The sequence below is a fragment of the Mirounga leonina genome, unplaced genomic scaffold (genome assembly GCF_011800145.1).
Source record: "Mirounga leonina isolate KUSES-001 unplaced genomic scaffold, KU_Mleo_1.0 Mir_224, whole genome shotgun sequence".
NCBI classification, from domain to species: Eukaryota; Metazoa; Chordata; class Mammalia; order Carnivora; family Phocidae; genus Mirounga; species Mirounga leonina.
This window is the reverse complement of record NW_023270615.1, coordinates 15,852,152-15,870,086: the sequence shown is the minus strand read 5'-3', so window position 1 is coordinate 15,870,086 and position 17,935 is coordinate 15,852,152. Positions and strand designations below refer to the sequence as shown.

At 38.0% G+C, this 17,935-nt stretch overlaps 1 protein-coding gene across 1 annotated transcript in view; it reads left to right on the top strand.

Annotated features, from left to right (window-relative positions):
• Window positions 1-17,293, top strand: part of LOC118026357 (zinc finger protein 782-like) — a 39,781-nt gene extending 22,488 nt beyond the window's left edge. The window contains 3 exon segments of the mRNA XM_035029171.1: window positions 6,263-6,358; window positions 13,362-14,161; window positions 14,164-17,293. Coding sequence (XP_034885062.1) covers window positions 13,597-14,161; window positions 14,164-14,435 — 837 coding nt within the window. The 5' untranslated portion in view covers window positions 6,263-6,358; window positions 13,362-13,596 and the 3' untranslated portion in view covers window positions 14,436-17,293.
• The last annotated feature ends 642 nt before the right edge of the window (window positions 17,294-17,935 follow it).

Genomic DNA, 17,935 nt, shown 5'->3' with positions numbered 1-17,935 from the left:
AGCACCAGTTTTTGAAAAGACTATCTTCACTATATTGTCTTTGCGCCTTTGTCAAAGATCAGTTGACTGTGTGTTTGTGGGTCTATTTTTGGGCTCTTTATATTGTTCTGTTGATCTGTTTGTCCCACTGCTCCCCGTATCACATTGTTGAGATTACTGTAAGGTTATATTAAGTCTTAAAGTTGGGTAGTGTCAGTCTGACCTTTTTCTTCTTCAGTTTTATGTTGGGTATCCTGCGTCTTTTGCGTCTCCATATAAGCAGGTTCACTTAGTAGATATCCATAACTTGCTGAGATTTTGACTGGAATTGCATTGAATCTATAGATCAAATTGTGAAGAACTGACATCTTGACAAGATTAGTCTTCTTAACCATGAACATGGAATAGTTCTCCATTTATTTAGTTCTTTATTACCTTTCATCAGAGTTTTACAGAATTTTTCTCTCATAGTTCTTGGGCATATTTTGTTAGACTTATACTTAATTATTTCATTTTGGGGATGCCAGGTAAATGACATTATGTTTTTAATTTTAAATTCCATTTGTTCATTACTGGTATATAGGAAAGCAATTAATTTTTTTTGTATATTAATCTCATATCCTGCAATTCTGCTATAATTGCCTATTTGTTCCAGTCTTTTTGTCTGTTTGGATTTTCTGCATAAATGATCATGTCATCTGTGAGCAAAAACAGTTTTTTTCTTTCTTCCCAATCTGTATGCCCTGTATGTCCGTTGTCTTATTACATTACTAAAACTTCCAGTATAATGTCGAAAAACAGTGGTGAGAAAAGACATTTTGCCTTATTTCTGCTCTTACAGGAAAATTTCAAGTTTCTCACTGTTAAGTGTGATGTTAGCTATCAGTTAAGATAGATATTTTTTATCAAGTTGAGAAAGTTCCCTTTTTTCCTATTTTACTGAGAGTGTTTGTCATGAATTGTTGAATTTTATCAAATGCTTTTTCTGCATCTGTTGCTATGACTGTGTGAATTTTTTTCTTTACTTTCTTAGTGTGATAGATTACATTAATTGATTTTTGAATGTTGAACCAACCTTGCATACCTAGGATAATACCACTTGGTCATGGTGTGTAATTTTTTTATATACACTGTGAATTTTGATTTGCTCATATATTTTTTTAAAGATTTTATTTATTTATCTGACAGAGAGAAGGCACACAAGCAGGCAGAGCAGCAGGCAGAGGGAGATGACTGAACCACCCAAGGGCCCCAGATTTGCTCATATTTTGCTAAGGATTTTTGCATGTATGTTAATGAGCGATACTATTGCTTTGTTATCTTTTCTTATACTGTCTTTTTCTGGTTTGGGTATTAGGGGATGCTGTTCTCATAGAGTGAGTTAGGGAGTATTACCTCTGCTTCTGTCTTCTGGAAGAGATTGTAGAGAATTGGTATAATTTCCTTCTTAAATGTTTGGTAGAATTCACTGGTGAACCCATCTGGGCATGATGACTTCTGTTTTGAAAGGTGGTTATTTCTTGATTGAATTTCTTTCATACATATAGGCCTATTGGTACTCTTTTCTTCCTGTGTGAGATTTGGCATATGCTATCTTTCAAGGAATCATCTAGATTATAGAATTTGTGGGCACAGAGTTGTTGATAGTATTCTTTTTTTATATTTTAATATCCACAAGATCTGTTGTGATGTCCCCTCTTTCATTCTGATTAAACAGATAATCTTCTCTCTCCTTTTCATCTGGCCTGGTTAGAGGCTTGTTGATTATATTGATCTTTTCAAAGATTCAACTTTTGGTTTCATCAATTTTGTACATTAATTTCCTGTTTTCAATTTCATTGATTTCTGCTCTAATTTTTAAATTTATTTTCTCTTTACTTTGGATTTAATATCTTCATCTTTTTCTAGTTTCCTATAGTATAATCTGAGATTATTGATTTTAGATCTTCTTTTTAATTTCTGCATTCACTGCTATAAATTTCCCTCTAAGTAGGTAGTGCTTTGACTTATCCCACGATTTTGAATAATCTGTATTTTCATTTCAGTGAAAATATTTCCTAATTTGTCTTAAGATTTTCTTCTTTGGCCATGTGTTATTTAGAAGTGTGTGTTTAGTTTCCAAGTACTTTGTTTTTTTTCCATCTGTCCTTTTGTTGAGTTCTAGTTGAATTCCATTATGTTCTGAGAGCATACATTATATGATTTCTATTTATGTAAGTATTTGTTAAGGTGTGCTTTATTGCCCAGAGTGTGGTCTGTCTTAGAGAATGTTCCATATAAACTTGAGAAGAATGTGTAATTTGCTGTTGTTGGATCAAGTAGTCTATAGATGTCATTTATATCCAATTGATTGATGGTGCTCTTGGATTCAGCTGTGCCCCTGTTGATTTTCTACCTGGTGGGTCCATCCATTTGTGATAAAGGGGTGTTGAAATTCCCAACTATGATAAATAAATAATAGATCTATTTTCTCATTACAATTCTATCAGTGTTTGTCTTATGTATTTTGACATTCAGTTATTTGGCACATACATGTTAAAATTGTTGCATGTTTTTGGACAATTAACCCCTTTATCATTACATAATTCCCCTCTTTATCCTTGATAAATTTCCTTGTTCTGAAAGTTAATATTACTGCTCCCTTTTTTTTTGATTAGTGTTAGTGTAGTGTATCTTTATCCACCTCTGTACTTTTAATCTATATGTGTCTGTATATTTAAAGTGGGTTTCTTGAAGGCAACATATGTTTGGGTCTTGTTTTTTGATTCATCTTGACAATCTGTCTTTTAATTAATATATTTAGACCATTGACATTCAAAGTGATTTTTTATGTAGTTGGAGCAATACCTACCACGTTTGCTGCTGTTTTCTATTTTTTGCCCTTGTCCTTTGTTTCTGTTTTTGTTTTAAAAGTAATCCAAGTCTGCTTCAAATAACATTCTACGGTTTCTCAGCTAGTATAGGTAGGTACCTTAACAAAATATTCCTAATTCTTCTCTTCCACTCCTTTTAACATGACTGTCATTAATTTTACTTATATGCATACAGGCATACATAATAGTATATATATATATATATATATATATATTTAAAGATTTTATCTATTTATTTGAGAGAGAGAGAGAACAAGAGACAAAGAGCATGAGAGGGAGGAGGGTCAGAGGGAGAAGCAGACTCCCTGCCAAGCAGGGAGCCCGATGCGGGACTCGATCCCGGGACTCCAGGATCATGACCTGAGCCGAAGGCAGTCGCTTAACCAACTGAGCCACCCAAGCTCCCCATAATAGTATATATTATTTAGAGCAAACTTTTTCTGTTACATCAATTCAGAGTAAGAAAAATAAAAGCTTTTATTTTACCCTCACTTATACATTCTCCAACATTCTTCCTTTCTTTGTGTAGATCTGAGTTTGAGCTATACCATTTTCCTTTTTTATTTTAAAGATTGTATTCATTTGTTTATTTGAGAGAGAGAGTAAGCGAGTGAGCCCAGAGGGGGAGGGAGAAGCAGACTCCCCATTGAACAGAGAGCCTGATGCAAGGCTTGATCCCAGGTCCCCGGGATCATGACCTGAGCTGAAGGCAGATGTTTAGCCAACTGACTCACCCAGGCACCCCTGTACCATTTTCCTTTTTTATGAGGAACTTCCTTTAACACTTCTTGCAAGGCAGGTCTACTAATAATAAATTGCCTCAATTTCTATTTTTCTTCGAGAAAGTATTTCTTCTTCACTTTTGAAGGATAATTTTGCAAGGTACAGAATTCAAGATTGGTGGATTTTTTTTCTCCCAATACTCTAAATATTTTATTTCACTCTCTCCTTACTACCTGGTTTCTGAGAAAGAAAAACTGGATCTAATTCTTACCTTTGCTCCTCTCTGGGTAAGATTTTTTTTTTCCTTTGGCTTCTTTCAAGATTTTTTCTTGGCATTGCCTGGGTGGCTCAGCTGGTTAAGCATCCAACTCTTGGATTTGGCTCAGGTCTGATCTAAGGGTCATGAGATCAAGCCCTGTGTCAGGTTTCACACTGAGCATGAAGTCTGCTTGAGTTTCTGTCTCTCCCTCTCTCTCTGTCCCTCCACCTCAAATAAATCTTTGAAAAGAAGTTTTTTTCTTGACTTTTGATATTCTGAAGTTTGAATACAGTATTCCTAAGTGTAGTTTTGTTTTTTGCATTTGTTCTATTTGGTGTTCTCTGTGCTTCCCAGATCTATGGTTTTGTGTCTGACATCCATTTGAAGGAAATTCTCAGCTTCAAATATTGCTTTGAATGTTCCCCTCTCTCTTTCTCCTCTTTCTAGTATTCCTATGACATGTATGTTACATTTTTGTAGTTGCCCCACCGTTCTTGGATATTCTGGGGGTTTTTTTCAGTCTTTTTTCTTTGTTTTTCAATTTTGAAAAATTCAATGTCAAATTCTCAAGCGCAAAGATTCCCTCAGCCGTATGTAGTCTGCTGATATGTTCATCAAAGGCATTCTTCATTTGTTCGTGTTTTTTTATCTCTAGCATTTCTTTTTGCTTTTTTGTTACACTTTCTAACTCTTCACTTACATTATCCATTTGTTCTTGTGTATTATCTAATGTTCTAAAAAAGCCTGTAGCATATTGATCATAGTTAAAAAAAAAAAATCCTGGTCTGATAATTCCAGCATTCTTACCATCTCTAACTCTGATTCTGGCGTTTGTTCCATCCTTTCAAACCGCGTTTCTTGCCTTTTGGCATTTCTTGTAATTTTTTGTTGTAAGGTGGATGTGATGTGCTGGGTAAAAAGATCTGCAGTGACAGGCCTTTAGTAATTTAATGGTCAGCTGTAGGGCAAGAGAAATGTTCACAGTCCTGTAATTAGGTCAGTCTTTTGGTGGACGTGTGCCCCTAGACCCTGAACTTCACTAGTGCTTTTAAATTTTTTAAGATGTATAAAGAGCAGGGCACCTGGGTGACTCAGTCGGTTAAGCGTCTGCCTTCAGCTCAGGTCATGATCTCAGGGTCCTGGGATCGAGCCCCACGTCGGGCTCCCTGCTCAGCAGGGAGTCTGCTTCTCCCTCTGCCCCTCCCCCTGCTTGTATGTGTGCATGCACTCTCTCTCCCTCTCTGACAAATAAATAAAATCTTTAAATAAAAAAAAAAAAGATGTGTAAAGAGCTAGCTAAGGTGGGACAGGAAGGCTAGAAGGACTTCTTTTAGGGTTTGTGGACCCATTTCCAATGTGGGGAGTTCCCTCCCACACAATACCAAGCAATTTTCTGACATCCATAGGGTGTCTGGGAATTTAACTCAATTTTGATACTGTCTACCTGGAGATAGCATTGGATTCCAGAGGTTAAGGGCTCAGTCCTACCAGACTGCCGCCACCCTCTCACTTCACGTGCCAGTCAACAAGCCCCAGGCTGTTACTTGTGCTTCTGACCAACTGGCTACAGATTAGAGGTTCCAAAGATGACCTCCTTAGGTTTGATGAAGTCAGGGAAACACGTAGGTTTACCCCTTTACTAAAAGATATGAATCCATAGTGAGTTGAAGAGTGACATAGAGCGACGTCCCCAACAAAGGAGCTTCTGACCTTGTGGCAGTTGGGGCCTGGCTCAGTGGCACATGGAAGCCCATTCCCCATGTGGAAGATGAGAGAGAACTGGAGTCAATATTCCCTTTCCCCCAGTTTGGCTAGGCTCTGATCAACCCTCAGCCCGTTGGGCTCTGGTTCAGTAATTCCTTTTGAGAATACACTTTGTTAAGAATAGTAAACTCTGGCCTATTTCAGATGGTTTCTTTTCTTCAGCCAGAGACTCCAAGCGACCCTCCTGCAGATGCCAGTGGGTCTCTGTCAGTCAGCTCTGTCTCCAGTATTTTACACCACAGATGGTAGTTATGCTTGACCTCTGAATTTCTGGTTCTGTCTCCTCAACTTACTGAGACCTCCTCTGGTTCTGCTATGTGGCCTGAAACTCCATTTTTCCTTTTTCCTGGGATCCTTGCCCTGCAGTGCGTGTCATCTGCTGCTGTTTCATCATGGCATGAAGTGGAAAGCCCATGCAGTCCCTTTGTAAAGCCTAAAGCATGTAGATCCCTGTTGAGTTCAGTGTCGTGTATGCTTATGATTTAGCTCAAGGAGTTTAATACTTTTGAGCATCAGAAAATAAATGTTTTTGTTGTCAACTCTGCAAAGAAAGCTTCAAATGAGCATCTTTGTTGTGCCGTCCCTGAAAATGTGTCTTCTTTCACGTTCAGAATCCTAGAAGCCCATGCAACAGGCCCAAGTCTTAAATTATTTCCCATTTAAGGGTATTGCTATACAAAACCAGAAGTGATCTTAAGGTTGGAGCAAGCAGAAGATCCATGCTTGTTAGAGAAAGAATTTCTAATCAGGAGATCCTCAGGTGAGTTATTAAGTACTGGTAGAAAGTATTCCGGGTAAATTAGATCCAAATTGTCAGTTAGAGATGTCTACTGTGAAATAATTTCAACACTCTTTTATAGAGCCCCTATCCATGTGGATGTTGAGGAAGACTGTATCATGTCCAGTAGTATATGGAAGGAGAAGGTCTGACACAAGGGATGGATGCAATCTTGATCATTTTCTCATCTTTAAGAGCTGGGAGCCTGAGTGTATATCACTTAAAATTGACAAATCAAGTAATAGAGTTATACTGAACAGTAAAAAAAATAAATAATAAAAAAATAAAAACTAAGAAATGAAAGCATGGAAGACTGGAGGTTAATGAATGGGAAGAGAGAGAAGAAACTAATGTTATTATTGATTATGTGTTAGGGAATTACTAGATACTGTCTTACTAGATAGATGATTAAGGAACCTACGTAAGATTATAAAGATAACCGTGAGGGGCAAAATACACCCTTCATAATTATTAGAAGAAAAATTCACTTAATAAAACAAACATGCCTGTTACTGAATGCGTTTTTTTATAAAGGCTTTGTTAAGCACACTGTACAATTAAGAGAAACCTAGCTGCCATAGCAAGTAATGAAAATGGGTTAAAGCCAACTATTGTGAAAATACATTATCAGATTTTATCAGGGATAGACCTGAGGGGTGATTTGGAAAGTTTGATATTAACAAATGGTAAAGTGCTTTGCCAAAACAAAAAGTGTATGCTGGGATCATGCATCTTAATTCTGGTCAAGATTGAATTCAGGTTAAAGACCATGAAATGAGGAAAAAAGTACTTTTATCATGTTAAAGAAGACAATAAAGAGATTATCAAGATTCACTCCAAACAAAACAAAACTAAGAGATATAAAGTGATCTTGAAACACATTAGACAGGTGCCAGGGTGGCTAGTCAGTTAGCCTCTGACTCTTGATTTCAGCCCAGGGCACGATCTCAGGGTCATGGGATCGAGCCCCGCATTGGGCTCTACTCTCAGCGAGGAGTCTGAGTGAGATTCTCTGATTCTCCCTCTCCCTTTGCCCTTCCCCCGACTCATGCTCACTCAGGTGTACTGCACCTCTCTCTCTAAAAATAATAATAATAATAATAATGAAACACATTAGACATGGTAGCCACAGTGTATCCTCTGATTTGTTACAGATCCACTGGAAAACAGCTGGGGCGGTGGAACATAGAAATAATACATTTTACAAGAAACTAAGATACAATTATAAGCGTTTGTCAGACTCTGAAAACAAAGAACAAACCCTTTAACTGCCCTTTAATTGCCAGCGGAAGAGTCACAAAATATGAAAGAACTTTAGGTAAAAAGGAAACATCATTAAATTTCAAAACAACAGAAAAACCAAAGTTCAACAAAACTAGAAATTGCAAACAATATAGGGAAAATGAAACCTCCTTCTGGGAGTTAAGAACCTGTTGGCATGAGATCTGAAATTGCAGTATATCCAGAAAACTGTAACAATGGAAAGCATGGTATCAGAACCTCTGGGCTTCAGGTAAAGCACCACTTACAGGAAAATTTGTATTCTGACATACTTACTTTAAAAAACAAAGTTTAAAAAAGACTAAGCAGGATGCCTGGGTGGCTCAGTTGGTTAAGCGTCTGCCTTCGGCTCAGGTCATGATCTCAGGGTCCTGGGATCGAGCCCCACATGGGGTTCCCTGGTCAGTGGGAAGTCTGCTTCTCCCTCTGCCTGCCGCTTCCCCCACTTGTGCTCACACTCTCTCAAATAAAATCTTAAAAAAAAAAAAAAAAAAGACTAAGCAAAGCAGAAGAAATAATTTAATGAAGATAAAAGTAGAAACCAGTGAGTTGGAAAACTACAGAGGTGTAAGTCATAACTAGCCAAAAGGTGTTTCTCGGACAGTCCTTTCTAAGAAGTAACTACACAGACATACCTAGCAATAGAAAAGGGTGAACATTTAGAAATATATGTAAGACAGAAACTTGAAAAATCATGAGAGCTATTGAATAGACTTTAATTAGAAAGATAATTCCATGTTCACAGATTGGGTAAACAATTTTAAAACTCTTAATAATACTCTCAGTATATGTAAAGATGTAGTATAATACCAAGTGATCTCATTTGATTTCTGTTTGTTTTTGTAAAACTTGGCAAGCTGATTCTAAAATTTATGTGGAAATTAAATAAATACATACATACATAAGTAAAAATAAAATTTATATAGGAATAACAAAGGCCCAGTAATAATTTAAAACATCTTTGAAAAACAATGTTGTGGAACTTTCTCTGCCTGGTATTGAATGAAACTCTTGTCAATACAATTAATTGTACTCATTAATTGTACTCATGTAACTATAATTAAACAAGTCATTGAAATATAATAGCCCAGGAATGAACACGTTTTAAACACTTGACTTCTTGTACCCCTACTTTATACACACAGCAGAAATCAATTTGGGGTGGAATTGTATAAGGTGAAACAAAATATTTTAGAAAATCATATAGGAGAAAATCTTTCTCACTGTGGGTGGGGAAAAACAAAAGAACAAAATCACTTAGCCATGTAGGAAAAATTTGATAAATTTGCGTTAAAATTCACAATTTCTAGATGTTAAAGGATTATATAAAGACTATGAAAAGACAGGTCACAGAATAGCAGGTCACAGAATCTTTTTGCAGTGCATGTAAGCAAGGTAAAACTGGGACCTACAATCATAAAGTGCTTCTGCAAGTCTGAGGAAAAAGGCAGGTAGCTTAGTGAAAAATTGGGCAAAAGATTTAATCAGAACCTTCCCCCAAAAGGAAACTTAGTTACCCAGCAAACATGGGAAGAAGTGTTTAATCTGATTAGTTTTGAGAGAAATATGAAGACGGTATCATATTACCACTCTACATTTATGAAATTGGCAGAGAATAAGAACTCTGACCACATCGAGGGGTGGGGAGCATTCAAGACCTGCATCCACTGGTTATGGAAATGTAAACTAGAGCAACTGCTTTTGAAAATGGTGGGCTTCATATGGTAAATGTAAACAAGCCAAACGCCCATCAACAGATGAGTGCAGAAGTAAAATACATTTATTTGATGGAGTGTTACACATCAGAGATAATGTACTAACTTATAAACTACAGCAAAATCATAGGGGAATCTTGCACACAATATTGAACAAAAGAGCAAAACAAAAATGATTACAGCAAGCTATAGGATTCAATTTTTATAAAGCAGCTGGTAAAATTAAATTGTGTGCTTTTAGGGATATATGCACAGTCTGTAAACTCTTAAAGTCAGGAAGGTATTGCTGTGAATTTTGCAAGTGATGGGATGTGTAAGCATGAAGAGTCTTGCTCCAGAAACAATACGTGGGTCTTCCCTGATGGGGTCCTGCTCTGCTCTTGGATGTGGATGGTGACTCCAAAGATGTTCATTCTATATTATATCTTAAACTACACAGAAGAATTTTGTGGTTTCAGAGAGTTTGACGGTTACAAGATAAACCATGGGAGATAATACTTGCTACAAATATCTGTCACAAAGGGTTTGCTTCAATAAATAAAGGATCCAGGACTTGTCTCTTCAGTACAGCGGCCCATGACGGTGCTGAACTCAGGCAGTCCATTTCTGCCCCTTTTTTCCTTCAAAGCACTCATTTTCTAATACACTGTATATCAAGTATGTATTACATTTTGTTTACCGTCTGCCTGTTTCTACTGGAGCAAATGCTTTCCGAGAAGGGGTTTTGGGGGGGGGGGGTTGTTTTTTTTTACTGTTTTGCTCACTGGCTCATCTCCTGGTATATAATTTGGCATTCAGATAGGCTTACGTTATTGAACTTCTAAGAAGTGCGAATATAAAGTCAGACAATTCATTAGAAAGAAAGGACAAACAGGGTGTAAGAATGGCTAATAAACATGAAAAATACGTAACATTATTGGCGGTCTCAGGAATGCAAATTCAGACCACAGTACAATGATTTTGGACTCATTCCATTAGTACCAAGAATAATTAAGAGATAATGCAAGAGAAATGTCCACAAGGCAGGCAGTGGTGTAAATTGGCACAATTACTGGGAAAAGTTTTAGCGTATTCATAAAGTTGAGCATGCGCATTCCCTAGGACAGCTATCCATTCCAGGTTTATTCTCCGGAAAGACTTGAATATGTTTAGCAGAAGACATGAATCAGATTTTCCATGGCATCAAGACTTCTAAAAGTACAAACCTAGAAATAACTTCCGTATTTATTTATGAAAAAACTTAAAGGTATTTTCAGACAGTAGACCATTATATAGCCGTAATGTGTAATGTGGATGGATCTAAGAAACCTGGCATGAAGAAGCACATTTCAAAAATCTACATAAAGGAAGATACCATATTAATAATACTTGGACACAGTAAAAACTAAATGTGTGTGTATGTGTGTGTGTGTTCTACCAAGAAGAATATTCTTTCTTACTTTTCCTAGTCTGGAATGTAATATATGATATTTCTGGAATGTAATATATGATATTTTGTAATTACATTGTGATTGACACTAATGCTTTTGAGGGGAAAAGTATTCCATATTGGATGCAAATGCCCTAGTCAGATTTCTGTGACTTGTGAATTAACCGGTATACATTGGCAGTATGTCTGAGCTGATGTGTCACAGAGAGGACTAGGTAGCTCCAGGCACACTGTATTTCAAGGACCCTTCTCTGTATCCTGGAGTGGTGCAAGGAAAATCAGAGAATCTGTGTTCTGTTTCAGATAAAGGAAAGCAAAACTGCACAAAATATATTTCATAGCATTTAAAATACCATCAGTTAAAAGATAAAATAGATCTGGCTAGGAAAGAGAAAACGGATGTGATGTCATCAATTTTAAGATGCACTGTGATTGCAATGATAGTAATTTACTTGAAAAAATTGTGTGCCCATATATGTAACTGCTCTTCATGTATCCATTGTTCATATGAATGGAGTAGGCATAATTGCTTTCAGATTTAAAGTAAATGGTGCTTAAATTCATGGAGAGATGTAAGAAGGCATTTTTTTTTTTAACTTGAGGAAATAGTCTTGCCCTGAAGATTATGTAGAATTTGAGCTAAAAAAGAAAGAATATAGGGCAAGATTTTTTTGGAATGACTCATTTAAGGGGTGTCAAATAGTCTGGCCAGACTATACCCCAAAAATACGGTGGACCTCTGTAATGCTAGCTTGAAAAGCTAATGTTCCAGAATTGGTGTAAAACGTTGTTTTCCAGATGACTCTTATCTGATGGAACCTGGGGCAGTGGTTTTAGGGACCACGTTAAATTTCCAGCATAGGCCTGAAATTGTTGCTGGAATGTGGGTAGCCACTACGTAATAGCAGTCAAGCATACCAAAGATAGAAGTAAAGGCTTTTCTGTTAAATGAATATAAAGAATATCTAAAGTTTCTAGAAGCAGGATGAAACATAGTCCTTAAGGTTCTAGAAGCCAGTAGAAACTATGTATGTTGACCCATAGATGGAATGCTGACTTATGGATTACTTGGGGATGGATTTGTTGCAAGAGAGTAGGCATGATAAAACTGTGGAAAGAGCCAAGATGTCCATCGACAGATGAATGGATAAAGAAGAGGTGGTATATATACACAATGGAATATTATGCAGCCATCAAAAGGAATGAGATCTTGCCATTTGCAACGACGTGGATGGAACTGGAGGGTATTATGTTGAGCGAAATAAGTCAAACAGAGAAAGACATGTATCATATGACCTCACTGATATGAGGATTCTTAATCGCAGGAAACAAACTGAGGGTTGCTGGAGTGGGGGGTGGGGTGGGAGGGATGGGGTGACTGGGTGATAGACACTGGGGAGGGTATGTGCTCTGGTAAGTGCTGTGAATTGTGCAAGACTGTTGAATCTCAGATCTGTACCTCTGAAACAAATAATGCAATATATGTTAAGAAAAAAAAAAAGAAGAAGGTAGCAGGAGGGGAAGAATGAAGGGGGAGAATGAGGGGTAGACAAACCATGAGAGATGATGGACTCTGAAAAACAAACTGAGGGTTCTAGAGGGGAGGGGGGTGGGAGGATGGGTTAGCCTGGTGATGGGTATTGAGGAGGGCACATTCTGCATGGAGCACTGGGTGTTATGCACAAACAATGAATCATGGAACACTACATCTAAAACTAATGATGTAATGTATGGGGATTAACATAAGAATAAAAAAATTAAAAAAAAAAAAAGAGTAGGCATGATAGAAAACTTACAATGTGATGGTCAGGAGAGTATTGTTATTGAACAACCCTGATACAATATACCAAGGCCCCAGAGCCAACATAGAGCAGGGATCTCAGCCAAGGCTGAGAGATGGCTCTTCTCATTAGTGCATTTCATTGCCTGTGAATAACAACTAGGAGAGTTTGAGTTTGAGGTATAGGCCTGTTTTTTCAATTGGAAGGAAATTGTGCTATTTTAAATGTATTTGGTGTTGATGTGTAAACTAGGGGGGAAAAAGAAAGAAAGAAAGCTTCAAATAGAAATATGGAGACTAATGAGTTTCCTGCGCTGTAATCTGTATTTGGCAGTGTAAGAACATAGACCCAGATATTCATCCCTGATCCTACAGCCTCTCTCTTACGTATACCATGAAAGCCTTACCCACTGATAGTCCTGCCCATACTTACTGCCCATAATCTTTGTTGAATTTATCTTATTCTTAGATGTTTCCAGTTCCCGAACTCATTGTACCTTCCTGTACTTCCTTTCTATGTAATTTTGAAAATCACATTTTTTAAATGTCATATGTATGTATGTATTCATTGCCGGTTTGTTTTCTTTTTTTTTTCCACTCCAGCAATTTCTTTTCAAATGAAACCAATGTAGGGGATATATCTTTCAAATTAATCAATCTTGTGTGATAGGACTAGAACCAAAGAGTCAAAATACATAACAGACTATACGTATATGGGCTGCTTCCCATAAGAAATGGGTCTTAAGATTCATAAGGTATTTTTAATTTTCTCATTTTTAGAAGACTGCCAACATGATAACCTCGTAGAGAAGAGCCAAGAAGTCCAAGACAGACATTTGTGGCAAGTTTCATTTGCTCCTTTTCAGAGAACTGACACAGGAGGGCAAAGTTTCAACTAGGAGTCACGCTTAAGAGTAAACCAGGGAAATCACGCAGACGTGACACCCTTTGAATGTGGACAAAACTTCAACCATAATTCAACTCACACAACAGAGAAATTCTGTGATCATAATATATGCAGGGGAACCCTCAGCCACCAGTCAGCCTGCAGTGTATGAGTGTATGTCAGAGGACTCACACAAGGTTGAAACCGTATGAGTGTAGTGAATGTGGAAAATCCTTCCGTAAAAAATTGTGCCTCCTTATGCACCAGAGAATTCACACAGGGGAGAAACCTTACAAATGTAATGAATGTGGGAAGGATTTCAGCCACAAGTCAGACGTATGGAAACATGAAATAACTCACACAAGGGAGAGACCTTATGAGTGTGTTGAATGTGGGAAAACTTTCAGCTGGAAGTTAGGCCTGAGACTACATCAGAGAACTCATACAGGGGAGAAACCCTATGAATGTAGTGAGTGTGGAAAAACATTTGTCCAGCAGTCAGCTCTCAAAACACATCAGACCATTCACAAAGGGGAGAAGCCTTATGAATATAATGAGTGTGGGAAAACCTTTGCCCAGAATTCAACCCTCAAAAAACACCAGACAATTCACATAAGGGAGAAGTCCTATGAATGTAAGGAATGTGAAAAAGCCTTCAACCAGAAGTCAAGCCTAGGAATGCACCAGAGAATTCACATGGAGAGAAACCATACGAATGTAATGAGTGTGGGAAGGCTTTCAGTCAGAAGTCAAGCCTAGGAAAACACCAGAGAACTCACACAGGGGAGAAGCCCTATGAATGTAATGAATGTGGGAAGGCTTTCACTGCAAAGTCAGGCCTAAGAGTACATCAAAGGGTTCACACAGGAGAGAAACCCTATGAGTGTAATGAATATGGGAAAGCTTTTAGCAAGAAATCTAGCTTAAGGTTACACCAGAGAACTTACACAGGGGAAAAAACCCTATGAATGTAATGAGTATGGCACTTCACCTATAAATAAATCCTCAGAGGACTTCAGGAAACTCATAAAAGGGAAAAACTCTCTAAATATACAAATGTGAGAAAGCTTTTAGTGAGAAATCTGGCTTAAGGTTACACCAGAGAACTCCTACAGGAGTTCTGTGAACGTAATGAGCATGGCAGAGCCTTCGCCTATAGATCAGTCCTCAGAGGACATCGGGGAACTCATAAAGGGGAAGATCTTTATTAATGGGATAAATGTGGGAAAGCTCTCAGTCGTAAATCAGGCTTAAGAAACCCTCAGGGGATTCACACAGTGAAAAGGAACCCTATGAATGTAAGGAATGTGGAAAAACTTAGATCTTGAAGTCAAACCTCAGAGATCACACACAGGAAAGCCTTATGTGAACATACTGAGCAAAGGAAATCATTGATTGCAAATCCAATACGCAAGAGAATTATAGCTGTTCTGTGTTACAGACTTCAGACTGTTTTCCTGTAAGTTTTCCAGGGCCGGCCATTTGCGTGAATATTTGCCCAGCTTGGCCTGCCCCTGCTCATGTATGTGTACGCCTGGCCCCACAAAACCTCTGACATGTGTTTGCTAATACAAGAATGCTTTTTGAGACATTCTAGAGAGTATGTGTAAACATCAGCCCTCCCTGGATCCTAGAACCCCGATAGAGAACCAGGAGTTCAGTGGTTCCGTGCAAACCTGTAGTCCCAGGTTGGAATCTTGACTTAGCTACCTTCTGGGCCAGTGATCTCCTCTCCCTGAGTCTCTGTTCCCTCATTTGTGAAATGTAACAGCCGCTCCCGCCTTGCGTGGTAGTGGTAAGGATTAAGGTGCACGTGGTGGAAACAAAGCAATGTCAGTTCCCTTCTGTGTTCAGATAATGCACACCTCCCAAGAGATGCTTACGGATAAAATTAGGGGTTTAAAGAAGAGGCAGGAGTGTGGAGATGACAGGAACTCGAAGGGAAAGGGAGAGATCTGAAGGAGGGATGGCATCCGAGCAAGAGGAATCCCTGCAGTGCTCTGAGCTCCTGGCTCCTTGGCCCTTTTCCAGGACAGTCCAGATATAGCCCCCTGGTGTTCACAGATGCAGGCTCCGGGCCACAGCAACCGTCTCAAGATGCGTGTGGACTGGAAATGGGCGAAAGTGGGAGTTCTGTTGCCAGAGCACATTTGGGGACCCTAAGGATTTGGGTGAAGTCTGGGTTTCTCGACCAAGCCTTCCTTGCAGTTTCTTTATAATCTTTAAAATATGTAAAGGCTAACTACATTATTCGATTTTTACTTAAAGCAACTCATAGTTTGATTTACAAATGCATTTCTCTTTAAAAGAAAAGTTTGTATTAGTAACACTAAATGAAACCAGTTTATAACTTGCCATCTATAGAAACTAATTGAAAAAAAATGTACAAAAACAGAACAGCAATTTAAAACTTGTGAATGTATGATCTAATCAGTTTTTTTGTTGTTGTTGTTGTTATGTTAGTCACCATACAGTACTTCATTGGCTTTTGTTGTAGTGTCCCGTGATTCATTATTTGCGTATACACCCAGTGCTCATTAAAAATCATCTCTGACATTAGAAAAATGACTTGAAGGAACCTCCTACGTGTAGGAAAGACTATCAGCTCTTGGGGTCTTTCAGTCACTAAAATATCTCACTGTCTCAAGGTTCAAAGGGCTGATGTGGCCTAAGCTAATTTCCATAAGGTGGAAGGAAGGATGCAGCTCAAACCAGTTGTGGTGGAGACACAAAAAATTGAAGTGTACAGTTTCTAGATTACAGGAATGATCACAAGCAAAGAACTATTGCAGATCAGCACTCATTCACCTATCAAAGCAAGTGATTTTCCCATGTTTAGAAGTGGAGTTTGGGATACCTAGTTTGTTTGGAATGGCCTCAGCACCATTTCAGAAAGTCTGAGGAAAACATGCTCATGGTTGGTTTTAGGGGCCCAAATATGGCACCTGGCTCCGGGTCCCCCTGCCATGTTATGGACAAATCAAGTGCTGAGGAAGAAGAAAGGTGTAATTCTTTCACACAGTCTCGCCCTTTCCGTTCCCAGCACCAGAGTTGTAGTTCAGACTCTTCTTTCTAAGACACTGAAATGTTGCACATGAAGAGAGAATGTGGGAAACATGCCACGTTGTGGAGTATAATGGAATGTGTATCTACGAACCCCCCCCCCCAACAGGAGTAACAGTATTGGTCATGATGGTGTATCCACTGGTATACTTACCCTACGGGCTCATTCCAAATTGTGTGCACTCGTGTGTGTGTCAGTGATTTGCCTTTTAAAAAATAGTATTATGAATTATGAATCTGTAAACAGTAATTGTTCGGTTCTACTGATTTCGAGATTAATTAGAATGGTCATATGTCCTGCGTTTTTTGATTCAATGTTACATACCTAACATTCGTACATATCGATTTATATGGTTGTGCTTCATTCAGTTTCATTTATGTATAGCTTGATATTAAAATGTATTCATTCGTGGTTTTGCGTAGGTATTTTGGAATAGAGAAATGTATTTCTAAATTCTAACTTCTTGAAGGAAGAGAAAAAAGAAATGGAAAGGTTGGGTTGCAGTCTCATGCCAGGATGTTGATAGGAAACTTTCTGATTCAGTTTACCTGGGCTGCAGGATCTCAGCTGAAACTGTCCCATAGTCTAAAAGATGGTGTACAGTTACCAAGCAAGACTTGCAAAGAAGTGTCCAAAAGCTACTCTGTGACTCATAAGTTCAGAAAACATGATTGGGTAGTTATGAAGTGTTTTCTTCTTGATATTTGTTGGTAACTTTTTAAAACTTTTTACTAAGGTAAAGTATGCATAACATAAAATTTACCATTTTAATTATTTTTGAAGTATCTTTTCAGTGGCATTAAATACATTCACAGTGTTGTGCAACCATTTACCACCATTCATCTCCAGAACTTCCTTCATCTTCCCAAATTGAAATTCCGTATCCATTAAACACTAACTCCCCAGTCTATCCTACTTCCAGCACCTGGCAGACACCATACTTCTGTCTTTACCAATTTGACTAGTGTATATACATCGTATACATGGACTCATGCAGTATTTGTCCCCGCGTGGCTGACTTATTTTACTTAGCAAAATGTCTTCAGGGTTCATCACTGTGTGTAAGAATTTCCTTCATTTTTAAAGCTGAATAATATCCCATTGTGTGTATATACCAGATTTTGTTTATCCATTTATCTGTCTGTGGGCACTTGGATTGCATCTACCATTTGGATATTGTGGATATTGCTGCTGTTAACATGGATGTATGAATAATTCTTCAAGATCCTGCTTTCAGTTCTTTTGAGTGCATACCTGGAGGTAGAATTTCTGCATCATACAGTAATTCAATTTTTAGTGTATTGAGGAACATTGCACCATTTTCCATAGCATCTGCATAGCATTTTACATTCCCACTAGCAGTGCACAAGGGTTTTGATTTTCTTCACAGTCTCCCTGATGTTG